Source organism: Choloepus didactylus, chromosome 2, assembly GCF_015220235.1.
Source record: "Choloepus didactylus isolate mChoDid1 chromosome 2, mChoDid1.pri, whole genome shotgun sequence".
Taxonomy (NCBI): domain Eukaryota; kingdom Metazoa; phylum Chordata; class Mammalia; order Pilosa; family Megalonychidae; genus Choloepus; species Choloepus didactylus.
The window spans coordinates 110,965,960-110,993,922 of NC_051308.1; the positions used below are offsets into that span (position 1 = coordinate 110,965,960).

General features: G+C 40.2%; 1 protein-coding gene across 1 annotated transcript in view; it reads right to left on the reverse strand.

Annotated features, from left to right (window-relative positions):
• The window catches only part of TDRD10 (tudor domain containing 10), a 69,777-nt gene that overhangs the window by 17,293 nt on the left and 24,521 nt on the right, over positions 1-27,963 (reverse strand). The window contains 2 exon segments of the mRNA XM_037807620.1: positions 23,674-23,813; positions 24,472-24,536. Coding sequence (XP_037663548.1) covers positions 23,674-23,813; positions 24,472-24,536 — 205 coding nt within the window.

A 27,963-nucleotide genomic window follows, 5' to 3' on the forward strand; every position in this document is an offset into this window, starting at 1 on the left:
AATATAAAAGCCAGTACCATAAAGTTCCTAAAGGAAAATATAGAGAAACATCTTCAAGATCTATTGATAGGAGGTGTTTCTTAGACCTTAAACCCAAAGCACTAGCAATGAAAGAAAAAATGTAGATAAATGGGAACTCCTCAGAACTGAATACTTCTGTGCTTCAAAAGACCTTGTCAAAAGGGTGAAAAGGCAGTTGATGCAATGGGAGAAAATATTTGGAAACCACATATCAGATAAGGGTCTGATATCCAGAATATATAAAGAAATCCTACAACTCAACAATAAAAAGACAAACAGTCCAATTAAAAAAATGGACAAAAGACATGAATAGACATTTTTCCAAAGAGGAAATATAAATGACTAAAAAGTACTTGAAAAGATGCTCATCTTCACTAGTTATGATGGGAACGCAAATCAAAACCACAATGAGATATCATTTCACACCTACTAGAATGGTCGCTATTAAACAAACAGGAAATCACAAGTGTTGGAGAGGATATAGAGAAACAGGAACACTTATTCACTGCTGGTGGGAATGTAAAACGGTACAGCTGCTGCAGAAGATGGTTTGGTGGTTCCTCAAAAAGCAAGTATGGAGTGGCCCTACAATCCAGCAATCCCACTCTTGGTATATACCCAAAAGATGTGAAAGCAGGGACGTGAACAGACACTTGCACACTGATGTTCATAGTGGCACTGTTCACAATTGCCAAAAGATGGATACAACCTAAGTGTGAGGATTTAGTTGGGCTAACATCTGCTCAGGACATGGCATGCAGGAGGTGCTTAATAAATGGCAGAACAGTTAAAAGTGCAGGTTCTGGAGGCAGACTGTCAGGGTTCCAAACCTGGTTCCAGAACTCACTGGCTGCTTAACTTTGGGCAAGTTACCTGGTGGCCTTCTCTGTTCTGTAGGAGTAAACAGAGTGAGCCCTCTTGTCCAGAGCCCTCTTGTCAATCAATGAGGACCCCAATAAGATTGCTATGCAAAAATCACATAATGCCTCTCCTGTTTACAACAAAGCAAAGACGCAGTGCTAAAAACTGTCTTCCTCTAGCCAAGCCTGCAAGGTGGCTTTTTATTTAGAATCTCCTAAAACAGTTCTAAATACCAACCCTAAGAACCAATTATCAGCAACAGTTTCCAACTAATAATAATTATTAACAGAGAAACATTTTAAACCATTTTTTGGTCTTATTATTATTTGCTAATGCTTTAAATGATAACTATAACTAGCCCGATTTGACAGTTTGTGAACTTGAGTTTCAGAGAAAAATCTACATAATTAGCATCCAACCACTGCAGCAGGCATGTCACCCAAAAACAAAGTCCAAATTTCAGGATGTGCCTGTAACACAGAAGTAGTGAGCTGGAAGCTACAGAGACCGAGGCAGCGGCTCCATGGATGGCAACCCAGCCAGTTTTAAGTAAGTTCTACTGTTGCTACAAACACGGTTACTCTCATGTCCAGATCAATCAGCAGCTGTTAAATTACCTTTACTTTATTCTGGACATTTCTACCAGCTGGTTCAGTATTCCAAGAGGTGCACTTGCCTCAGAATTAGGCTGGTGAAGCTGAGCAGTGGCAGAGAGGAAACAGGGACAGAGGACTTCGAAGAGAGGGTGGCAAGAGCATCTAGTCCCCTCGCATTCCAGGCAGAAGTCCCCGCACCTGCTTGGCACCAGGGGTGTGGGTCTCGCAGTGCCACACTCCAGCCCGCAGCTGTGCGCCATCTGCACACCACCACACCCCTCCCTGCAGCGCCCGCTTAAGGCTCCCAGTCTGTACTTGGGACCACCTGAAGGACGGATCCTGGCAGAAATACAGCGTTTACAACTTAAACCGTCAACTGCATCTGTCTCATTATAATCTAACCATCCAAGTAACACACCTTGGACTTCTCTGTGCCAGACACGATTGTATGACAAAGATGATGAAAGGCTCAGACCCTGTTTTCAGTTCTCGGGGGCCCAACAATTAATCACTCCACAAATATTTAGAAAATGATGATGGTCAAGACACTGCTGACACGAAGCTTCCATTCTAGTGGGTGCAGAGGAAATAAATAAATATGCAAGGTGGCAGTAAACACAATAAACAAACATGAAACAAGGAATGGGGATGAAGAGTGACTGGGGGGAGGGAAAGTCTTACTGAGGAGGTGACAGCTGAACAGTGACCTCAATGAAATGGGAAAGCAAATGGTGCAGACAAAGGAAAAAAGAGTGTTCCAGTCTGAGGAACAGCAGGAGTAGAGACCCCAAGGGGGTGCTTGGCATGTTTGGAGAACAGCATTGGGGCTGGTGTGACAAGGATCTGTGATCCTAAGAACTTAGTCCAAGACACTGTCATCTGTGGCCAGGACCACCTATGAAAGACCTTCTTACTTCCATTCTAGCCCCCCAGAGGCTATTCTAGAGGATTCCATTAAAATTCACATCTAGGCAAATGGATGAACAATCATGGCACATCCATACAGTAAAAAAAGAATTGCTACAAAATGTGGTATATATGTACAGTGGAATATTATGCATCCATAAAAAGGAATGACGTTCTGATTCGTGCCACAAATGCTGAACCTTGAAGAGCTTAGACTGAGTGAAATAAGCCAGACACAAAAGGACAGATGTTATATGAGCTCACTGATATGAAATACTAGAGTAAACAAATACACAGAGACAGACAGTAGATTACAGGTTACCAGGGGCTGGGGGGTGGGGTAGGGAAGAAATGGGGAGTTAAGCTTAATGGGTACACACTCTGGGACGATGAAAAAGTTTTGGTAACGGATGGTGGTGATGGTAGCACCACATTGTGAATGTAATTAATATGACTGAAGTATACACATGAAAGTGTTCAAAATGGGAAAGTTTTGTGTTGTCTATATCTTATCACAAGAAAATTTAAAAAACAAGAACAAACAAAAAACAAGGAATTGGTAACAGCACAGCCTTGTGGATCAATCTCAATCACATTCTGCTGAATGACAGAAGCCAGTCACAAAACCCCCTGCCTGAATCTATTTATATGAACCTCTAGAAAAGATCGATCTCATCTAAAGTGATAAAAAGCAGATCAGTGATTGCCTGGGGCCATGAAGGAGGGAACTGTTGATTGACTGGGAAGGGACACCAGAAAACCTTCTGGGGTGAATGACTGTGACAGTGGCTACATGGCTGTATATATTTGTCAAAATTCATCACACTTTATACTTTTTTAAATGGGGTGTATTTTATTTTCTGTAAATTATCCTTCAATAAATATAATACTTCAATAAGTTGATTTTTTTTAAAATGTAAATTGGTTAAATCTAGTTATGTCACCTCCTGCTCAAACCCTCCAGTATTCTCATTACTATGTGGCCATGTAAATATTGCTCATTGCTGAATCGTTATGCATTATGATTATTTTTATTCTTATAAACCATTTCTCCAGGAATTAAATACTTCTTTTCCCCCTCCCCATTTACTTGGATTTCTTTCCATCTCTGGTTTAGTCTTCCCACACTCTCCAACAGCTCTTTATATCACTTCTCCACCCAATTTTCCATTTTCCTCCCTTGCGAACATCGCCCCAGGAGTTCCACACCATCCTGCTGTGTCCTGGCCCTGCTGCTTTCTGGTCTGCAGCACTACATGTATTCTAGTACTTTACTGTGTCATTATCCAGGAAGTCTCCAGTTCTTCTCCTGGGTTGGATCCCCTGCTCCCAGATTCTCTTTTTTGGTCTATTGCCTCATTTAGTTGGCACATATCCCCTTATAACTTTCTAAAAATGGTATACAGGACATACATTTTTTGAGACTCTACATCTCTGAAAAGTCTTTCTTTAACCCTCTTTCTTAGATTTGAGGTTGGACATTATTTTCCTTTAGGATTCAATGATGCTACTTGATTTCATAGCCTTCAATGTGGATTCTCTCTCTGAAGCTTTATCCCCAATATTTAAAAAAATGTCCATCATGTGCCTTGGCATAGGAATATCAGTACAGTCCCTGCAGACATCAAAAGGGTCATAAGGGAACAATAAGAATTCCACACACATAAATACAAACATAAATCTCAAAATAAATGTACAAATTCCTCAAATACACAAACTACCACCACTCTCCCAACACGAAACAGATAATTTGAATAGCCCCATAACTATGAAGAAAACTGAATCCACAATTAAAAACAGCCCCAAAAAGAACTCTCCAAGCCCAGGAGGTTTCACTGGAGATTTCTACCAAACATTTAAGAAGAATTAACACCAATTCTTCACAATCTTTTCTAGTCAAAATGAAAAGTAGGGAACAGTCCCCACTATGTTATAACGCTAGTATTACTAACAAAGACAGCACAAAAAAGGGAAACTAAAGACCAATATCCTTCATGAATACAGATGCAAAAATCCTTAGCAAAGATATTAGCAAACAGAATTCAGCAACATACAAAAATAATTATGCATCATGACCAAGTGGGGTTTATTTCAGGGATGCAAGGCTGGTTCAGTATTAAAAAATCAATCAGCGTAATCCATCATATTAACAGGCTATAGAAGAACTATCACATGATCATATCAAGTGGTACTGTAAAAGCTTTTGACAAAATTGAACACCCACTCATAATCAAAACTCTAGTAAACTAGGAATAGAAGGGAACTTCCTCAACTTGAAAAGAGCATTTCCAAAAGACCTACAGGTAACATTATATTTGATGGTGAAATCCTGAGTGCTTCCCACCCTCCCAGCCTCCCTCCCCGCCCAAGACAGAGAACAGGAGAACCATATCCAAACTCCTTACTCTTACTCAACATAGTTCTAGAATTCTAACCTGTGCAATAAGGCAAGAAAAGGAAATAAAAGACTTACAAACCAGAAAGGAAGAAATGAAACTGTCCCTATTTGCAGATGACAAGTTTGTCAAATAAAAAAATCCCAAGGAATCTATTTTTAAAATCTCCTAAAACTAATAAATGAGTTCACAGCCAGGTCACAGGACACAAGATAAACATACAAAAATCAGTTGTACTTCTCCAAACTAGCAATGAATACAGGGACACAGAAATTAAAAACTCAACACCATTTACAATTGCTGAAATCAAATGAAATATTTAGGTGTAAATCTAACAAAAATGTATAGGACTTGTATGCTGAAAACTATACAACACTGATGAAAGAAACCAAAGAAGATCTAAATAAATGGAGAGGCATATTGTATTAATGGACTGAAAGACTCAGTATATATAGTAATGATGTCAATTCTCACCAAGCTGATATACAGGTTTAGTGTAATTCCTATAAAAATCCCAGCAAAGGAATACAACAGCTAAAACAATTTTGAAATCAAAGAATAAAGTAGAAGGACTCAGTTTACCTAAATTATGACTTAGTATAAAGCTACAGTAATCAAGATTGTGTGGTATTAGTAGAGGGACAGACACATAGATCAAAAAACAGAAAAGAGAATCTAGACATAGATCCATACAAATACGCCCAACTGGTCTTTGACAAAGGTGCAAACGTAATTCAATGGAGGAAAGAAAGTCTTTTCAACAAATGATGCTGGAGCAACTGGACATCTATAGGCAAAAATAAAATAAAATAAAATAAAAGAATCTCACACCTTATCAGTCTTATAAAAAATAAGTCTCACACCTAATACAAAAATTAACTCAAAACTGATCATGAATTTAAATGTAAAATGTAAAGCTATAAAACTTTTAGAAAAAAAATAAGAGCAAATCTTAAATGTAAAATGTAAAGCTATAAAACTTTTAGAAAAAAAATAAGAGCAAATCTTTGAGATTTAGGGCTAAGGCAAAAAGTTCATAGACTTGAAACCAAAAGCATGATCAATAGAAGGAAAAATTGATAGTCTGAACTTCATCAAAATTAAAAACTTTTGCTCTGCAAAAGATCCTGTTAAGAGGAGCTACATAGCAGGGGGTAATAATTTCAAACCACACATCCATCAAAGGACTAGGATTTAGATCATATAAACAACTCTCAAAACTCAACAGCAAAAGAAAAAAAAAAAAAAACAACCCAAAAAACAAAAAAAAAATCTAATTAGAAAATGGGCAAAAGAAATCAGACATTTTTACTAAAGAGGATATTTGATGGCAAAAAAGCATATGAAAAGATGTTCAACATCATCAACATCAAGGAAATATAAATTAAAACTGCAACGAGATCTCACCACACACCTATCAGAATGGCTAAAATAAATAAATAAATAAATAAATAGTGACACCACGAAATGCTGGAGAGGATGCTGAGGAACTGAATCACTCATTGTTCTAGTTTGCTAAAGTTTCCGGAATGCAATATACCAAAAATGGACTGGCTTTTACAATGGGGGTGTATTAGTTCACAAATTTACAGCTCTAAGGCCATGAAAATGTCCCAATTAAGGCATCAATAGGACGAAACCTTCTCTGAGGAAGGCCAATGGCATCTGGGGTTCCTCTGTCACATGGGAAGGCACATGGCCAGAGTCTGCTAGTCCTTGTCTCGTGGGTTTAGTTTCTGGTTTCTGTGACTTTCTCCAAAATGTCTGTGGGCTTCTGTCTAAACTCTCTCCAAAACGTCTCTGCCTTTTAATCCTCTCTTAAAGGACTCCAGTGAAGGATTAAGACCCACCTTGAATGGGCTGGGTCACAGCTCACTTGGAATAGCCTAACCAAAAGGTCCCACCCACAAAAGGTCTGCCCCCACAGGGACGGATTAAAAGAACATTGTCTTTTCTGGGGTACATAAAAGATTCAAACCAGCACACTCATACACTGCCTATGGGAATGTAAAATGGTACAGCCACTCTGCCTTCAGGACAAATTCTGTGAGGGCAAGCCCAAGACTAGCGTCCTGGTTCATTCTTTCAGGCTTCCACCAGATAGACTGCTACTAACATACAGGCACCGACTTATGCACATAGGGGTTACTCTGCTCCCCCTGGAACCGGGCCAGAGACCTACAATGGGAGTGCGACAGGCTCCACACTGTGCCGGGGAGAGGGTGAGGAAGCAGCTAGCAACGTCACTATGAGCTTCACCTACCATTTTTCAGGCTGCTTTTTCTTAATTCAGCACTTGCCTAGTTACTGCAACTCCTTAACTGTTTTCCAATTTTGAAGAAGATGTCTCTGACTGTTTTTGCTAGTAGTTCAAGATTCTGTGGGGGAACAGCACCCTGGAATATCTTATGCTACCATCTTGGTTGACTGGAAGTCTCTTATTACATTTTAATCTCTGCTAGATCTATAGCTATGATTGCTTTTTCTTTGCTAATATCAATTTAGCCCATTTCTATTGATTTCCTTGATTAATCATGGCAGTTGTTTTTCCATTTTATTGGTCTCTTAAAAAAATCAACTTTTTGGCTTTACTGATCCTTCTATTAGAGCTTTGCTTTTTTTTAGATTTCATTAAAATGCCTACTCTGTATTTGGATTTATTTTTGTTTCCTATCTGATTCGTCAGTTAGCTCTTGGCTTATTAAATTTTAACCTTTCCTCTTTGCTCATTTAAGAATGTACTGGTATATATTTCCCTCTAAGTATTGCTTTCATAGTATCCCATAACTTTTGATGGGTAGTATTTTCCTAATTGCTCAGTTCTAAGCATTTTAAATTTTCTGTTATTATTTGATTTCTTCTTTGATCCATGTGTTATTTACTTAGGAATGTATTTTTAGATTTCAAAATGTATGGGGATTTTGTGTTCATCTTGTTGTTACTTATTTCTAATTTTAAAGCATTGAGAATGTTCCTGGAAACTACATCCATCCCAAGAAGAAACAAGGCCAGACCCGGACATTCTTTCCCAGTATAATCTTTTCCCACTATAATCAATTATGAAACTGGACAAAATATATGAACTACCTGTTTCTGGCACAAGACTAATGAGAGTAAATGGGAGGGGAAAATTTGCCCAAGAAAAAGAAGAACATAAGGTGAGCTCCACATTCACTCTGAATTTTGTCTGGAAGCATTTCCAAACCACAGCAAATGGAAGCAGAGCCTAAGGAGAAAGTGGCAGTGTCACTGGGCAGAAGAAACACAGTAAGGAGGCGGGGCAAGATGGTGGACTGGTGAGCTGTATGTTTTAGTTACTCCTCCAGGAAAGTAGGTAGAAAGCCAAGAACTGCGTGGACTGGACACCACAGAGCAATCTGACTTTGGGCATACTTCATACAACACTCATGAAAACGTGGAACTGCTGAGATCAGTGGAATCTGTGAGTTTTTGTGGCCAGGGGACCCGCACCCCTCCCTGCCAGGCTCAGTCCCGTGGGAGGAGGGGCTGTCAGCTCCGGGAAGGAGAAGGGAGAACTGCAGTGGCAGCCCTTATCGGAAACTCATTCTACTGATCCAAACTCCAACCATTGATAGACTGAGACCAGACACCAGAGAATCTGAGAGCAGCCACCCCAGCAGAGAGGAGACAGGCATAGAAAAAAACAACACAAAAAACTCCAAAATAAAAGCGGAGGATTTTTGGAGTTCTGGTGAACATAGAAAGGGGAAGGGCAGAGCTCAGGCCCGAGCTCAGGCCCTGAGGCGCATATGCAAATCCCGAAGAAAAGCTGATCTCTCTGCCCTGTGGACCTTTCCTTAATGGCCCTGGTTGCTTTGTCTCTTAGCATTTCAATAGCCCATTAGATCTCTGAGGAGGACCCTTTTTTTTAATCCTTTTTTCTTTTTCTAAAACAATTACTCTAAGAAGCCCAATACAGAAAGCTTCAAAGACTTGTAATTTCGGCAGGTCAAGACAAGAGCAGAACTAAGAGAGGTCTGAGACAAAAGGCAATAATCCAGCGGCTGAGAAAATTCACTAAACACCACAACTTCCCAAGAAAAGGGGGGTGTTTGCTCACAGCCATCATCCTGGTGGACAGGAAACACTCCTGCCCATCGCCAGCCCCATAGCCCAGAGCTGCCGCAGACAACCCAGTGTGACTGAAGCGCTTCAAATAACAGGCACACACCACAAAACTGGGCGTGGACATTAGCCTTCCCTGCAACCTCAGCTGATTGTCCCAGAGTTGGGAAGGTGGAGCAGTGTGAATTAACAAAGCCCCATTCAGTCATCATTTCAGCAGACTGGCAGCCTCCCTACACAGCCCAGCAGCCCAGAACGGCCCTGGGGGGACGGCACTCACCTGTGACATAGCACAGTCATCCCTCAACAAAGGACCTGGGGTGCACAGCCTGGAAGAGGGGCCCACTTGCAAGTCTCAGGAGCCATACACCAATACCAAGGACTTGTGGGTCAGAGGCAGAGACAAACTGTGGCAGGACTGAACTGAAGGATTAGACTATTGCAGCAGCTTTAAAACTCTAGGATCACCAGGGAAATTTGATTGTTAGAGCCACCCCCCCTCCCTGACTGCCCAGAAACACGCCCCATATACAGGGCGGGCAACACCAACTACACATGCAAGCTTGGTACACCAATTGGACCCCACAAGACTCACTCCCCCACTCACCAAAAAGGCTAAGCAGGGGAGAACTGGCTTGTGGAGAAAAGGTGGCTCGTGGACGCCACCTGCTGGTTAGTTAGAGAAAGTGTACTCCACGAAGCTGTAGATCTGATAAATTAAAGATAAGGACTTCAATTGGTCTACAAATCCTAAAAGAACCCTATCAAGTTCAGCAAATGCCACAAGGCCAAAAACAACAGAAAATTATAAAGCATACGAAAAAACCAGACGATATGGATAACCCAAGCCCAAGCACCCAAATCAAAAGATCAGAAGAGACACAGCACATAGAGCAGCTACTCAAAGAACTAAAGACGAACAATGAGACCATAGTACGGGATAGAAAGGATATCAAGAAGACCCTAGAAGAGCATAAAGAAGACATTGCAAGACTAAATAAAAAAATGGATGATCTTATGGAAATTAAAGAAACTGTTGACCAAATTAAAAAGATTCTGGACACTCATAGTACAAGACTAGAGGAAGTTGAACAACGAATCAGTGACCTGGAAGATGACAGAATGGAAAATGAAAGCATAAAAGAAAGAATGGGCAAAAAAATTGAAAAAATCGAAATGGACCTCAGGGATATGATAGATAATATAAAACGTCCCAATATAAGACTCATTGGTGTTCCAGAAGGGGAAGAAAAGGGTAAAGGTCTAGGAAGAGTATTCAAAGAAATTGTTGGGGAAAACTTCCCAAATCTTCTAAACAACATAAATACACAAATCATAAATGCTCAGCGAACTCCAAATAGAATAAATCCAAATAAACCCACTCTGAGACATATTCTGATCACACTGTCAAACACGGAAGAGAAGGAGCAAGTTCTGAAAGCAGCAAGAGAAAAGCAATTCACCACATACAAAGGAAACAGCATAAGACTAAGTAGTGACTACTCAGCAGCCACCATGGAGGTGAGAAGGCAGTGGCACGATATATTTAAAATTCTGAGTGAGAAAAATTTCCAACCAAGAATACTTTATCCAGCAAAGCTCTCCTTCAAATTTGAGGGAGAGCTTAAATTTTTCACAGACAAACAAATGCTGAGAGAATTTGCTAACAAGAGACCTGTCCTACTGGAGACACTAAAGGGATCCCTACAGACAGAGAAACAAAGAAAGGACAGAGAGACTTGGAGAAAGGTTCAGTACTAAAGAGATTCGGTATGGGTACAATAAAGGATATTAATAGAGAGAGGGGAAAAATATGACAAATATAAACCAAAGGATAAGATGGCTGATTCAAGAAATGCCTTCACGGTTATAACATTGAATGTAAATGGATTAAACTCCCCAATTAAAAGATATAGATTCGCAGAATGGATCAAAAAAAATGAACCATCAATATGTTGCATACAAGAGACTCATCTTAGACACAGGGACACAAAGAAACTGAAAGTGAAAGGATGGAAAAAAATATTTCATGCAAGCTACAGCCAAAAGAAAGCAGGCGTAGCAATATTAATCTCAGATAAAATAGACTTTAAATGCAGGGATGTTTTGAGAGACAAAGAAGGCCACTACATACTAATAAAAGGGGCAATTCAACAAGAAGAAATAACAATCGTAAATGTCTATGCACCCAATCAAGGTGCCACAAAATACATGAGAGAAACACTGGCAAAACTAAAGGAAGCAATTGATGTTTCCACAATAATTGTGGGAGACTTCAACACATCACTCTCTCCTATAGATAGATCAACCAGACAGAAGACCAATAAGGAAATTGAAAACCTAAACAACCTGATAAATGCATTAGATTTAACAGACATATACAGGACATTACATCCCAAATCACCAGGATACACATACTTTTTTAGTGCTCACGGAACTTTCTCCAGAATAGATCATATGCTGGGACATAAAACAAGCCTCAATAAATTTAAAAAGATTGAAGTTATTCAAAGCACATTCTCTGACCACAACGGAATACAATTAGAAGTCAATAACCATCAGAGACTTAGAAAATTCACAAATACCTGGAGGTTAAACAACACACTCCTAAACAATCAGTGGGTTAACGAAGAAATAGGAAGAGAAATTGCTAAATATATAGAGACGAATGAAAATGAGAACACAACATACCAAAACCTATGGGATGCAGCAAAAGCAGTGCTAAGGGGGAAATTTATAGCACTAAACGTATATATTAAAAAGGAAGAAAGAGCCAAAATCAAAGAACTAATGGATCAACTGAAGAAGCTAGAAAATGAACAGCAAACCAATCCTAAACCAAGTAGAAGAAAAGAAATAACAAGGATTAAAGCAGAAATAAATGACATAGAGAACAAAAAAACAATAGAGAGGATAAATATCACCAAAAGTTGGTTCTTTGAGAAGATCAACAAGATTGACAAGCCCCTAGCTAGACTGACAAAATCAAAAAGAGAGAAGACCCATATAAACAAAATAATGAATGAAAAAGGTGACATAACTGCAGATCCTGAAGAAATTAAAAAAATTATAAGAGGATAGTATGACCAACTGTATGGCAACAAACTGGATAATGTAGAAGAAATGGACAATTTCCTGGAACCATATGAACAACCTAGACTGACCAGAAAAGAAATAGAAGACCTCAATCAACCCATCACAAGCAAAGAGATCCAACCAGTCATCAAAAATCTTCCCACAAATAAATGCCCAGGGCCAGATGGCTTCACAGGGGAATTCTACCAAACTTTCCAGAAAGAACTGACACCAATCTTACTCAAAATCTTTCAAAACATTGAAGAAAATGGAACACTACCTAACTCATTTTATGAAGCTAACATCAATCTAATACCAAAACCAGGCAAAGATGCTACAAAAAAGGAAAACTACCGGCCAATCTCCCTAATGAATATAGATGCAAAAATCCTCAACAAAATACTTGCAAATCGAATCCAAAGACACATTAAAAAAATCATACACCATGACCAAGTGGGGTTCATTCCAGGCATGCAAGGATGGTTCAACATAAGAAAATCAATCAATGTGTTACAACACATTAACAAGTCAAAAGGGAAAAATCAATTGATCATCTCAATAGATGCTGAAAAAGCATTTGACAAAATCCAACATCCGTTTTTGATAAAAACACTTCAAAAGGTAGGAATTGAAGGAAACTTCCTCAACATGATAAAGAGCATATATGAAAAACCCACAGCCAGCATAGTACTCAATGGTGAGAGACTGAAAGCCTTCCCTCTAAGATCAGGAACAAGACAAGGATGCCCGCTGTCACCACTGTTATTCAACATTGTGCTGGAAGTGCTAGCCAGGGCAATCCGGCAAGACAAAGAAATAAAAGGCATCCAAATTGGAAAAGAAGAAGTAAAACTGTCATTGTTTGCAGATGATATGATCTTATATCTAGAAAACCCTGAGAAATCGACGATAAAGCTACTAGAGCTAATAAACAAATTTAGCAAAGTAGCGGGATACAAGATTAATGCACATAAGTCAGTAATGTTTCTATATGCTAGAAATGAACAAACTGAAGAGACACTCAAGAAAAAGATACCATTTCCAATAGCAACTAAAAAAATCAAGTACCTAGGAATAAACTTAACCAAAGATGTAAAAGACCTATACAAAGAAAACTACATAACTCTACTAAAAGAAATAGAAGGGGACCTAAAAAGATGGAAAAATATTCCATGTTCATGGATAGGAAGACTAAATGTCATTAAGATGTCAGTTCTACCCAAACTCATCTACAGATTCAATGCAATCCCAATCAAAATTCCAACAACCTACTTTGTAGACTTGGAAAAGCTAGTTATCAAATTTATTTGGAAAGGGAAGATGCCTCGAATTGCTAAAGACACTCTAAAAAAGAAAAACGAAGTGGGAGGAATTACACTCCCTGACTTTGAAGCTTATTATAAAGCCACAGTTGCCAAAACAGCATGGTACTGGCACAAAGATAGACATATAGATCAATGGAATCGAATTGAGAATTCAGAGATAGACCCTCAGATCTATGGCCGACTGATCTTTGATAAGGCCCCCAAAGTCACTGAACTGAGTCATAATGGTCTTTTCAACAAATGGGGCTGGGAGAGTTGGATATCCATATCCAAAAGAATGAAACAGGACCCCTACCTCACCCCCTACACAAAAATTAACTCAAAATGGACCAAAGATCTCAATATAAAAGAAAGTATCATAAAACTCCTAGAAGATAATGTAGGAAAACATCTTGAATACCTTGTATTAGGTGGCCACTTCCTAGACTTTACACCCAAAGCACAAGCAACAAAAGAAAAAATAGATAAATGGGAACTCCTCAAGCTTAGAAGTTTCTGCACCTCAAAGGAATTTCTCAAAAAGGTAAAGTGGCAGCCAACTCAATGGGAAAAAATTTTTGGAAACCATGTATCTGACAAAAAACTGATATCTTGCATATATAAAGAAATCCTACAACTCAATGACAATAGTACAGACAGCCCAATCATAAAATGGGCAAAAGATATGAAAAGACAGTTCTCTGAAGAGGAAATACAAATGGCCAAGAAACACATGAAAAAATGTTCAGCTTCACTAGCTATTAGAGAGATGCAAATTAAGACCACAATGAGATACCTTCTAACACCGATTAGAATGGCTGCCATTAAACAAACAGGTAACTACAAATGCTGGAGGGGATGTGGAAAAATTGGAACTCTTATTCATTGGTGGTGGGACTGTATAATGGTTCAGCCACTCTGGAAGTCAGTCTGGCAGTTCCTTAGAAAACTAGATATAGAGCTACCATTCGATCCAGCGATTGCACTTCTCGGTATATATCCGGAAGATCAGAAAGCAGTGACACGAACAGATATCTGCACGCCAATGTTCATAGCAGCATTATTCACAACTGCCAAGAGATGGAAACAACCCAAATGTCCTTCAACAGATGAGTGGATAAGTAAAATGTGGTATATACACACGATGGAATACTACGCGGCAGTAAGAAGGAACGATCTCGTGAAACATATGACAACATGGATGAACCTTGAAGACATAATGCTGAGCGAAATAAGCCAGGCACAAAAAGAGAAATATTATATGCTACCACTAATGTGATCTTTGAAAAATGTAAAACAAATGGTTTATAATGTAGAATGTAGGGGAACTAGCAGTAGAGAGCAATTAAGGAAGGGGGAACAATAATCCAAGAAGAACAGATAAGCTATTTAACGTTCTGGGGATGCCCAGAAATGACTATGGTCTGTTAATTTCTGATGGATGTAGTAGGAACAAGTTCACTGAAATGTTGCTATATTATGTAACTTTCTTGGGGTAAAGTAGGAACATGTTGGAAGTTAAGCAGTTATCTTAGGTTAGTTGTCTTTTTCTTACTCCCTTGTTATGGTCTCTTTGAAATGTTCTTTTATTGTATGTTTGTTTTCTTTTTAACTTTTTTTTTCATACAGTTGATTTAAAAAAGAAGGGAAAGTTAAAAAAAAAAAAAAAGAAAAAAGACAAACAAGGGAAAAAAAAAAAAGATGTAGTGCCCCCTTGAGGAGCCTGTGGAGAATGCAGGGGTATTCGCCTACCCCACCTCCATGGTTGCTAACATGACCACAGACATAGGGGACTGGTGGTTTGATGGGTTGAGCCCTCTACCATAAGTTTTACCCTTGGGAAGACGGTTGCTGCAAAGGAGAGGCTAGGCCTCCCTGTATTTGTGCCTAAGAGTCTCCTCCTGAATGCCTCTTTGTTGCTCAGATGTGGCCCTCTCTCTCTGGCTAAGCCAACTTGAAAGGTGAAATCACTGCCCTCCCCCCTACGTGAGATCAGACACCCAGGGAAGTGAATCTCCCTGGCAACGTGGAATATGACTCCCGGGGAGGAATGTAGACCCGGCATCGTGGGATGGAGAACATCTTCTTGACCAAAAGGGGGATGTGAAAGGAAATGAAATAAGCTTCAGTGGCAGAGAGATTCCAAAACGAGCCGAGAGATCACTCTGGTGGGCACTCTTACGCACACTTTAGACAACCTTTTTTAGGTTCTAAAGAATTGGGGTAGCTGGTGGTGGATACCTGAAACTATTAAACTACAACCCAGAACCCATGAATCTCGAAGACAGTTGTATAAAAATGTAGCTTATGAGGGGTGACAATGGGATTGGGAATGCCATAAGGACCAAACTCCACTTTGTCTAGTTTATGGATGGATGTGTAGAAAAGTAGGGGAAGGAAACAAACAGACAAAGGTACCCAGTGTTCTTTTTTACTTCAATTGCTCTTTTTCACTCTAATTATTATTCTTGTTATTTTTGTGTGTGTGCTAATGAAGGTGTCAGGGATTGATTTAGGTGATGAATGTACAACTATGTAATGGTACTGTAAACAATAGAAAGTACAATTTGTTTTGTATGACTGCGTGGTATGTGAATATATCTCAATAAAATGATGATTAAAAAAAAAAAAAAAGAAGGGAAAGTTAAAAAAAAAAAAAGAAAAACAAGGAAAAAAAGATGTAGTGCCCCCTTGAGGAGCCTGTGGAGAATGCAGGGGTATTCGCCTACCCCACCTCGATGGTTGCTAACATGATCACACACATAGGGGACTGGTGGTTTGATGGGTTGAGCCCTCTACCATAGGTTTTACCCTTGGGAAAATGGTTGCTGCAAAGGAGAGGCTAGGCCTCCCTATGGTTGTGCCTAAGAGCCTCCTCCCGAATGCCTCTTTGTTGCTCAGATGTGGCCCTCTCTCTCTAGGTAAGCCAACTTGAAAGGTGAGGTCACTGCCCTCCCCCTTACGTGGGATCAGACACCCAGGGCAGTGAACCTCCCTGGTAATGTGGAATATGACTCCCGGGGAGGAATGTAGACCCGGCATCGTGTGATGGAGAACATCTTCTTGACCAAAAGGGGGATGTGAAAGGAATTGAAATAAGCTTCAGTAGCAGAGATTCCAAAAGGAGCTGAGAGGTCACTCTGGTGGGCACTCTTATGCACACTTTAGACAACCCTTTTTAGGTTCTAAAGAATTGGGGTAGCTGGTGGTGGATACCTGAAACTATCAAACTACAACCCAGATCCCATGAATCTCGAAGACAGTTGTATAAAAATGTAGCTTATGAGGGGTGACAATGGGATCGGGAAAGCCATAAGGACCACACTCCACTTTGTCTAGTTTATGGATGGATGAGTAGAAAAATAGGGGAAGGAAACAAACAGACAAAGGTACCCAGTGTTCTTTTTTACTTCAATTGCTCTTTTTCACTTTAATTATTATTCTTGTTATTTTTGTGTGTGTGCTAATGAAGGTGTCAGGGATTGATTTAGGTGATGAATGTACCACTATGTAATGGTACTGTGAACAATCGAAAGTACGATTTGTTTTGTATGACTGTGTGGTATGTGAATATATCTCAATAAAATGAAGATAAAAACAAAACAAAACAAAACAAAACAAAACAAAAAAGAAACACAGTAAACAGTTTAGGAATGCTAAGGTGAAAGGAATTTGTGGGACAGGTACCAGAAAGGAAGAAACTACAGAGAAAAAGTCCCAGAAATATAGGGTTACCCTCAGGTCCTTGGATGAATCCTAAGGTCCAATGTGCAGGGAAATTTCTGAAAAACCGTGAAGAGAACACATGTTGGGTTGGGGGATAAAAAGTGAACACGGATATCAGAGATCTCACAGAGCTGGGGAGACAATGGAGTCCAATCCAGCCAGAGTGGAGAGAACTTGGTAAATGCCCTGAGCATTCACCTGAGACCCTAGAAAGGTCAAGCCTTCAGAGAAAGCATTTTGCCAAAGAAGTAAACCCATTCTAATAAAGCTAAGAAAACAAACTCTAAGAGGATCAAAAATCTGCCAGTAATCAAATTTTTGATAGAAAAAAATTCAACACTATTTAGAGGACAGTAGCATAATATAGTCTCCCTACACTAACATCCACAATGCCCACATACAGTAAAAATTACTAGATTTGCAAAGAAGGCAAAAAATCTGACCTATAATCAAAGGGGTAAATGTCAATGCAAGCAGATCCACAAATGACCCAGATGTTTAAATTAATAGAAAATTATTTTATAATAATTATCATAAATATGTTAAAGAATTAGAAGAAAAGATAGATAAACTGGGTGAAAAGATAGAGTATTTCAGCAGAGAAATGGAAAAATAAAGAAGAACCAACAGAAACTGAAAAATACAATACTTAAAATGAAAAATTCATTAGATGGACTTAAGAGGAAATTGGACATAGCAGCAGAAAATGTTAGACAATTCCCAGACAGGTCAATGGAAAAACAGATCCCAGAGAGAAAAAAGAATAAAGAGACAGAGAGAGACAGACAGACAGACAGATAGACACACACACACACACACAGAGAGAGAGAGAGAGGGAAAGAGAAGAGTGCCAGAGACCAGTGGAACCATATCAAATAATCCAACATATGGGTATCCAGAGTCCCAGAAGTAAAGAAGAAAGAATGGGGGCAGAATAAATATTTGAAGAAACAATGAAAAATAATTTTCCAAAATTGATGAAAGGTATCAACCCGCAGATCTAAGACACTCAGTGGACTTCAAACAGTAGTACAAAGAAAACCACAACTAGGCTCGTTAGAATCAACCTGCTGGAAACCAAAAATAAAGAGACCATCTCAAAAGCAATACAAAAAAAAACAAACAAACAAACAACATTACAGTAAAAGGAAGTGTTGGGGATTCAATCATGTCCCCTATAAAAGGCATGCTCAGGTCCCAACCCCTGGTCCTGAGGGTATGAACCCATTTGAAAATTGGGCCTTTGAAGATGTTATTAGTTAAGGTGTGCCCAAAGTGAACAAGGGTGGGCCTTAACCCAATATGCTGAAGCAAAGGAAAGTGGACATGGAAGGAGAAGCCATGGGGAGCAGCCAGAAGCTGGAAGTCAATGGAACCTGGAAGAGAAAGGAGAAGATGCTACCATGTGCACTGACTGCAATATGAGAGAAAAACCAAGGATCAAGATTATGGGCAGCCAGCTCCAGAAGGCCACAGTCCTCAGGCAGAAACCAATGCCTTGCTGACACCTCGATTTTGGACTTCTCCTAGCCTCAAAACCATGAGCCAATAAATTCCTATTGTTTAAGCCAACCCACTGTGTGGTATTTATTTTAGCAGTCAGGAAACTAAAATGGAGCAATAATAAGAATGATTGTTGTTTCTCATCTGAAATAATAGAAACCAGATGACAACAGAATGGCATATTGAAAATGGTGAAAGAAAAAAACGTCAAACCAGAATTTATACCCAGTGAGAATACTCTCCAAGAAGAAGGCAAAATGAGACATTCTTGGTCAAACCAAAGGCGACAGAATTTATTGCCAGCAGATATGCACTACAAGAAATATTACAGGTAATTCTTAGGACTGAAGGGAAATGATTCCCAGTTATCTAAAAGAGTACCAGAAAGCATAAATATGTAAAATATAAAAGACATTTTAGAATATCTTTAAAAGATGATTACCTACTCAAAGCAATCTAATAACAGTACATCATGGGGTTTATAATACATGTGGAACTAAAATGTATGTCAACAGTGGCACAAAGAATGGGAAACAGTGAGCGGAATTACATTGTTATAAGGTTCTAACATTGTTCATGATGAGGTATAATATTAATTCTGTGTTGCCTGCAATAAGGTAAGGATGCATTGTGTAATTGCACTACTCCTAAAAAAAATAGAGGCCAATAGTGGAGGTAAAATGTATAACTTAAAAAATTGACTAATTCAAAAGAAGGCATGAAAGGAAGAACAAAGGTACAAAGAACAGAAGAGATAAAAAGAAAACAAATAGCAAGATGGCAGACATAAATGCAATCGTATCAGTAATGATATTTAATGTAGAAGAACCTAGCCTTAGATTAAAAAAGATTTTCAGACTGGATTCTTAAAAGATCCAACTAATATGCTATTGTCCCGGTTTGCTAATGCTGCTGTTAAGCAAGACACCAGACATGGATTGGCTTTTATAAAGGGGGTTTATTTGGTTACAAAGTTACAGTCTTAAGACCATAAAGTGTCCAAGGTAAGGCATCAACAATTGGGTACCTTCACTGAAGGATGGCCATTGGCATCCAGAAAACTTCTGTTAACTCAGAAGGCACGTGGCTGGCATCTGCTTGCTCCCAGGTGGCATTTCAAAACAGCATTCTCCAAAATGTTGCTCTTGGGTGTTTTGTCCTCTGTTACCTGCAGCTGCTCTTCAGAATGTCACTCTCAGTTGCTCTGAGTTCCTTCTGTTTGTCAGCTCTTTTATATGGCTCCAGTGATTTAATTCAGACCCACCCTGAATGGGTGGGGTAACACCTCCATGGAAATTATCCAATCAAAGGTCTTGCCCACAGTTGACTGAGTCACATCTCCATGGAAACACTCAATCCAAAGATTCCAACCTAATCAAGACTAAACACATCTGCCCCCACAAGATTACATCAAAGAATACGGCGTTTTGGGGGACATAATACATCCAAACTGGCACAGCTATTTACAAGACATAAACTTAGATTTAAAGACACAGATGGAAAGTAAGGCTGGAGAAAGCTACACTGTGGAAAACACTATTCATAAGAAAGCTGGTGTGGCTATATTATCTTTGGAGCCCTCAAGTATTCTGAAAATTAAAGACCATCAAATATGAGCTCTTAATCAGAGATCAACATAGGAACACCAAGCAAACAGATTTGCAGCCCCCAAGGACTTCAGAATTTGTAATGACAAGATTCAGAGTATAACATGTCTGTAGATTATATGTTTAAAGAAATAAGATATAAAATCACAAAATGAGCAGTCAACAGAAGACTTTTTAAAAACGGCCAGGCTGATTTGAAAAAGAAGAAAATACATTTAGAAATGAAATTTTAATTGTTAGAATTTTTTTTAATGTAGTGAGTGGCCTAAACAACAAATTAGAAGAAGCTGAAGAGAGTTTCAGTGAACTGGAAAGAATTACTCAGAATGGAGCAGAGAGAACAGGAGATTTTTTTTTTTTTTAATGTAAAAGGACAATAAAAAATATTAGGAGGGCACAACAGAGTAATTGCTCTTCCAGGAGTGGAAATAAATTTGCTTTTTCACTTGTTATATTTCTATCATCCATCCATGTTGACCCACATAGTAACAGATCATTCATTTTCTCTGCTGTATTCCACTGAATAAATATAACACAGTGTAGCTATTCTCTTGTTGATGAATATTTGGGTTGTTTCCTTTTTTTCTGTATGGAACTCTGCTTTGAATATTCTTGCACACATCTCTTGGCACACACATTCAAGAATTTCTCAAGGCTACAGACCTATAAAGGAATGGCCTTATCTTAGGGCATACACACCCACTACTTTTCAAAATAATGAGAAATTATTTTCAAAGTGATTGTACCAATTTTATACTAGCACCAGCTGTGTATTGCTACCCATGCTTACAAACCTTGATGTCTTCTCTTATTTTTAATTTCTGTCTTTTGTTTCTTCCTGGCAGATGCCATTAATTTTATCTTCCAATCCTTAAATTTTAAATATCTGCTCTCATTCTTTCTATTTCCAAGAGCTTTTGCAAGTGCTTTCAAATCTCAATATCCTTGTCCTTATAAACTTTTTATTTCAAAATAATTTCAACCTTAGAGGACCCTTACCTCTATGATGATAAGAGGGAAGCAGAGAATGCAGATGGGTTTCAGGGTGGGAAAGGAGGTAGTTCTCATCTTAATGCTTCCATTTTCCCAATGAGCTCATAAACTGAGAGAAAGGGCAATGTTTCAGGAGAGGAGACAATGTGGAATACTTGTTTCGAAGAGTTGGAAAGTCACTTAGTAAGGTTGTGTGAATGTTCCCATTTGCTAATGTTGCTGTTTTGCAAAACACTAGAAATGGATTGGCTTTTATAAAGGGGGTTTATTTGGTTCCAAAGTTACAATCTTAAGGCCATAAAGTGTCCATCAAAAAAGGGTACCTTCACTGGAGAAACGCCATTGGCATCCGGAAAACCTCCGTTAGCTGGGAAGGCACGTGGCTGGCGTCTGCCTGCTCCCAGGTTGCATTTCAAAATGGTGTTCTCCAAAGTGTTGCTCTTGGGCATTTTGTCCTCTCTTAGCTGCAGCTGCTCTTCAAAATGTCACTCTCAGTTGCTCTGAGGTTCTTCTGTCTGTGAACTCTAGTGATCCAATTAACACCCACCCTGAATGGGCAGGGTAACACCTCTACGGAAATTATCCAAACTTTTCACTCACAGTCGATTGAGTCACATCTCCATGGAAACAATCAAAGGATTCCAATCAATTTAATTAACACTAATATGTCTGCCCCCACAAGACTGCATCAAAGATAACGGCGTTTTGGGGGACATAATACATCCAAACTGGCACAGTGGATTTCTTCAGTGGTTCAAGGGACAGGTTCAGAACAGGCCAAGGGCTGGGTTCAATTAGGATTGGGAATTTGCAAGATATGATGTAGTGAGAGAGGGGCAAGGGAAGTAAGGATGTTTGGATGAAGGTACTAACAGACTATGGATCTAAGCTGACTGAGGGGGAAAGTGAGGGAATGATGAGAGTGTCAAATAGAGAACAAATGGTGAGGTCAGTGGATTTGGGTCTCAATGTGTCCCAGAGTGTCTAACTGCTGGACTGGTGGCTTTAGAGCCTGCCTACTCAAACTGTGGTCCCAGGACCAGCAGCATCAGCCCCACCTGGGAGCTTGTTAGCTAAACACAAATTCTCAGGCCCCACCCATAAATTCCTGAATTAGACTCTCTGAGGTAGGGCTCAACAAGTTGTTCCAACAAGCTTTTCAGGTGATTCTGATGGTTGTTAAAGTTTGAGAACCATTCCTTTTGTGTAAGAGAACTGCAAAGATGGGGGAGAGGGCAGACAGAGTGGGATGCTTGAAATTGACATTTCAGAGATGTTTGGATATTAATAATTACAAGGTCTTGAATGTTGGTAGGGGAATGAGAAACTGTGAGCAAGTAGAAGAAAAGATCATTAAAGATACAATGGTCAAGGAACTAAGTGGCCGGACTCTTGGATGTATTCTGAATTTGAATGATGATGGGAGAGAAAGGTAGAGAAGTTTGCAGTGAGTAAGGGGACATGACAGAGAATGCAACCAGAGGGGCAGTACGTAGTATCATCTGACAGCTTGCCCTTCAAAGAGTTAGGGCTTCTAAAGAGGAAGAGAAATAGTCTGGAACCAGCAATGGGGGCCACCTCTGACAAGCTCCTTCTGGCAATTCCAACCCATCTCGCGACTCCCACCTCCAATTCCTCCAGCTTTGTGGCTGATGCTGCTAAATACCCACCAAAATGCATCCTCTCCCTCTTTGCTAACAGAACCCCAGTTTTAGCGGCAATGTGCCTAGCTTTAAAAACTACATTTCCCACCCTCTTCTGCATTTAAGGCCATGTGTTACATTTCTATCCAATGAAAGGTGAGCAGAATCATTGGTCAGGGCTTCTGAGTGTGCCTTTTAAGAGGGCACAGGTGCCTTGTGCCCTCTGCCCCTCCCTCTTCTTCCTGCCTGGAACCCTGATGGAGTCCCCAGACTAACCTGGGACTTGCCACCTCCTGACTTCTCCTACAGGAAAGAAAAAATGAATAGCTAACTCGTTCAGATTTCCTTGTGTGAGCAGCCAGGTCAATCCCCAACAATCTAGGCTCTGAGATGGTATCATCTGCTCCTGGCTCACAGCCCTTCACCTCTCCCTCCACCTCCTGAGAATGGGTGCACCTGTCCTGAAGAAGGCTTCTCGGGATGGTTAGTTATACGACCTTCCACTACCATGCCTTACCCCACCATTAACTGCCCCCTGACCATGTCTCATATCTGGCACTATTTGTCTTCTAGCAGGAAGGACCAGATTTTGTTCATTTTGTCTTATACCTCACACCATCAGCCAGGACACGGATGTGCACACAACAGACAATTAATGTTTGCTATTAAAAAAAGTAAAATCCTGAATGTCAATATTCCAGGTTGATAAAGCTCTGACTCAATTGTCTAGTGACCCTTTTATTTTGTCCTTGCCAAGAGTACAGCCTTCTCTTCATTTAAAAATTCAAAGTTTTCTGCACTTGACCTTGCTCCTGACTGTTAAAGGTCATAAGAGTTCCCTAAATTTATCCAAGTCCCTACCTTCTCCATAACAGGGCCAAGACTGAAGGAGGATGAAAAAAACTGAAAGCAAAGTCTGCCAAGCTCTGAAGAGTCAAAACAGAGCTCAAAGGTACCCTTGGCCAAGTCAGGAGTCCTCTCAGGGGATCTTCTGTTTGAATTCACATACAACTTTCCTTTGCAGAAGAGCTTCCTGTTCAGTTCCTGCATCGCCAGTGCAACTTTCTGCACGGAGCCCAGATCTGCAAAGGCGAAGCTGCAAAGGAAAGAGGGTAGGCGGCAGCTCTGAGCATATCTCCTAAGGGGGGCAGGGCTGCTGGGAGACCACCAGGCCTGGGACATAGCAACAGGCTCCTCTCCCTTCCCTGCAGTGACAGAAGAGGGGCCATTCCCAGGACACAAACAAGCCAAAGTTACATCCAGACTTGGGACCGGACTGGGCAATGAGGACGACTTTCCAGGGACTCTGGGAAGCAGAAGAAATGAGTCAACTCAATCACTAGATGCTATGGTTTTGGGTTTCTTTAACACCATTCCCCACCGAACTTCAAGGCACATTTACTGCCTTGAAAATAAAAAAGGGTAATCATGAGTAGGTCCATTTTTTTCAGGGGCAGTTAAGGTTCAGGAAAGTGTAAGGACTCACTCCAACTCAGAAAACAGAGGGGAGGCATAACCAAAAATAAACTCAGGTCGCTGGACTTCTAAAACAGAGTCCTTTTAACAAGAGAGTGCTAGCTGCCAGTCAGAGGGTTAAATATGGAAAGGGGGTTTCCCAAGTGTCACATTGCCAAATCACAGTGGGTGTGGATTTGAGAATTGTTGGCCTAGTCAGCAACATCAGTGCATCAGCAAAATGGAGAAAGAAGAAAGGAGTTGCTTCCCAGAGACAACAAAGGAAGGGCAATCATTACCACTTACAGCCATTTTGGATTTTGTGAACATGGAGAGGGTTAGAACTAAGGTAGGGAAGTTCCTCCTACAATGACGAGGTTTAAAAGAGAGAGACCTAGAGACAATTTATAACCAGTTCTCAAAGTTTTAGATCCCCAGCTGGATACAGACAGGATAATCAAGTAACCAGGCCATTTCATCACAGAGTGATGAATTCCACAACGGGGAAGTACATCTGGCCATGGGAGCATATGGCCTGTGTATCTAACCCAGATTTGGAGGGAAAAGATGTAGTCAGGGTGGGCTTCCAGGAGGAAGTGGCTTTTCATCCACCAGATATCTTTTCATCCCTTTTCATTCCTGTTTCTGGGGGTAGGCTTGCTTTAACCAAACCTACTCTGGAAGGCCCACCCCCTGCGCCAACTCAGTCCGGTACTTGTCTCTCACCAGCCTCTTAACCAGCTGCTCAGATCCACCAGCTCCCCACTGTTTCTCAGTCATAGCCTGGCCTGCACTGCCCAGGGATATGTCACCTTCCCCCTTTCCTGGACACTTCTCCATATCTATTCTCAATTCTCCCCTCCTCCTCGCCTTCCCTCAGGCTGGCCCCTCACCAGTGGACCCCACTCTGTTCACTCCACATATGCACGGCCTCTCCTGCTTTGGGATAACTTCTGTGTGACCCTGATGCCCTTTTGGGCTACACCCTATTTTCCTCTTTTCTGCCAAACCTGTAGAAAGAGCAGTCTCCAACTAATGCCTCCATGTCCTCTCTTCCCACTCCCTCCCTCCTGCCTGCAGTTTGGCTTCTGTCCCTGCCTTACTGAAAATGCTTTCGTGAAGGTCACAGATGGTTCCTGCTGCCCAATATGGTGACTTTTCTTCAGGCCTCACCTCTTTCAACCACTACCTGCTTCTCAATGAGCACATTACGGATGTAAAATTTCACAACCATGATGAAAACTAATTTTTCCTAGGAAATTTCTATTTTGGAAAAATGTACATTTATATAGTCCTCTTTTAAAAACAGTTTTTCCCAATCTAAAGTCACTTTGTTGGCTTAGGAAAATAAAAATGCATTATGTATAACTCATTTTTCTCAGTTTTCATGTTTATATTATGTTTAAATTCAAATTTTCTAATTTGCTTTACTTTTAAATATTTAATATTACACATAAATCTACAAGATGCTAAGCGACAAGCAATTTGTGAGAACAAGCAATATGTCCTTGGCATTTTCAGTTCATGAAGCACTTTCATACACTTCATCCCATCTGATCTTTATATCTACCCTGTTATAATTTGTCTTCATTGTACAGAGGAATAAAATAAGCATCGGAGAGGTTAAGTGACCTCTCTAAGAGGTCAGGATTTTAACCCAGGCTTCTAACTTCAAATCTTACATTCTTTTCCTTATCATGCAAAAGTATAGTTTTCTTCTCAGACTTTACCATTATTATAATAAAATAGGTGATGTTTAATCTTTTCGTGTCTTTTATAGCAGGAGTCAGCAAGCTATGGCCTTGGGCCAAATCTGGTCCATCACCTGTTTTCCTGTTTTTATAAATAAATTAGAAATAAATTTGTAAGTAATTGGAACATCGTCATGCACATTTGCTTGCGTATTGTCTATGGCTGCTTTTGGGGCTGAGTTGAGTGTCTGCAACAAGAGTATATGACCCATAAAGCACAAAATATTTACTATCTGACCTTTTACAGAACAAGTTTGCTGACCCTTCTTGTACAGCAATGGCTCTCAACTCTGGCCACAAAAGATGTTTATCTGGGGAGCTACTTTTTTCTTTCTTTTTGTTTTTTTTTAACTACCAACGCAATGCTTGGCCTACTTCAGATGACGATAACCAGAATCTCTGGGGTTGGGACTAAAACATCAATATTTTTAGAAGCTCCCCAGATGACCTTAATTTGAAGCCAAGGTCAAAAATTACTGTTTCATAGAATCAAACAGATTCAGGACGCACTAGTTTTCAGAAAATGTGCTTGAGGGTGAGAGGAGAGAGCCACCCCCCTTCCAACATACTTGAACAACAACTGCCAACATCTTTCCTCCATGGAACTTATTCCAATCACGTTATCAGGGAGGCCATTCCATCAGGAGATGCTGTTACTATTGGCAGTTATCATTAGGAAATACTAAAATCTGAGCATCTAATTTATGACATTTCTTCTGCCCCTTCACAGGTTAATATGATTATTTAAAATGTTTTGATTGATTCTAGATTTCACAGGAGGCTTGGTACATTAAGCTAAAGTTGCCTTGTGCCCCCCTAGGATACTTTTTATATCTCATTAGAAATAATGACAATAACTTACTAGGATTTTTTAATTATGAAAGCATTAAATGTTCATTGTAGAAATACTAAAAAAAAATAGATAAGCAAAAAGACATATCACCCATGATCCTACCTCTGAAACACATGAGCACTGCACATCTGTTGTAAATATTACAGTGTCAAGTTGCACCTTCGGCTTCGTAACCCATTTGATCTGACAATATATCCCTTTCAATCAGTCATCTCCAACGTCATTTAAGGGATCCACAGCCTGTTATTCATCGCACACCAGCGTTTCTGGAGCACTGACTTTGTGCCGGGCAGGGTGGGAGGGCTGCTGCAGTCATCAACATCCTAAGCATTTCACACCCATCGGAATGGCAGCAATCTAGCAGGTGGACAGCACTCAGTGTAGGTGAGGACACGAGAGCCCTTACACCGCTGGTGGGAGTGCACGGCAGTGCCCTCTCTTTGGAGAGCAATCTGGTGACTCCTGGTCAAGTTGAAGATGTGTGCACTGGTGGCACTGTGACCCCACACTGAGGCACAGGCCCTAGGGACATGTTGACACCCATGCATACTGACACACGTACACACTGGTTCATCAAAGCTCTGCCTGAGGAAGGAAAAATATGGACATAATAGTGAACCGTGTGAAAATGATGAGTTTTTTAGATTTTTGTTTTTTTTAAGGTTGAATACTAGAAATTTCCTATGGTTCAACATAAGCATCTGAGGTCTACTGGATGTAAACATGCTGGTAGATTTACACATAAGAATACTATACAACAGCCCAAAAGAATAAACTAGAGCTGCATGTGCCAACATGGACACATTTTTTAAACATGTGGGATGCTGAAAGCAAGCCACAGACAAATACACGTAGAGAAAAGAAAAAGGCCAGCACCCACCACCTCCAATCCGTGCATCCTGGGGCACACCCTAGACCCCGTCATTCCCAATGACTGCTCCAACCCCCAAATAGCAATTTCAGGCCTGCACTCTCTGACCACTGTCTCCCATCTCTCCTGTTTGTGTCTCTCGTTCTCCAACTCCACTCTCAGGATGCTGCGCTCCTCTAGACCCTGCCATTTTCCACCATTCTGCAAACAATCTGACTGTACACCTCTGCTGCACCCCCAACCAACAATGTCCTTGCTTTTCTCCTGGCCCCGCTTTGATGTCACAGTTCTGTTCAATATGCACAGCATCTCCTAT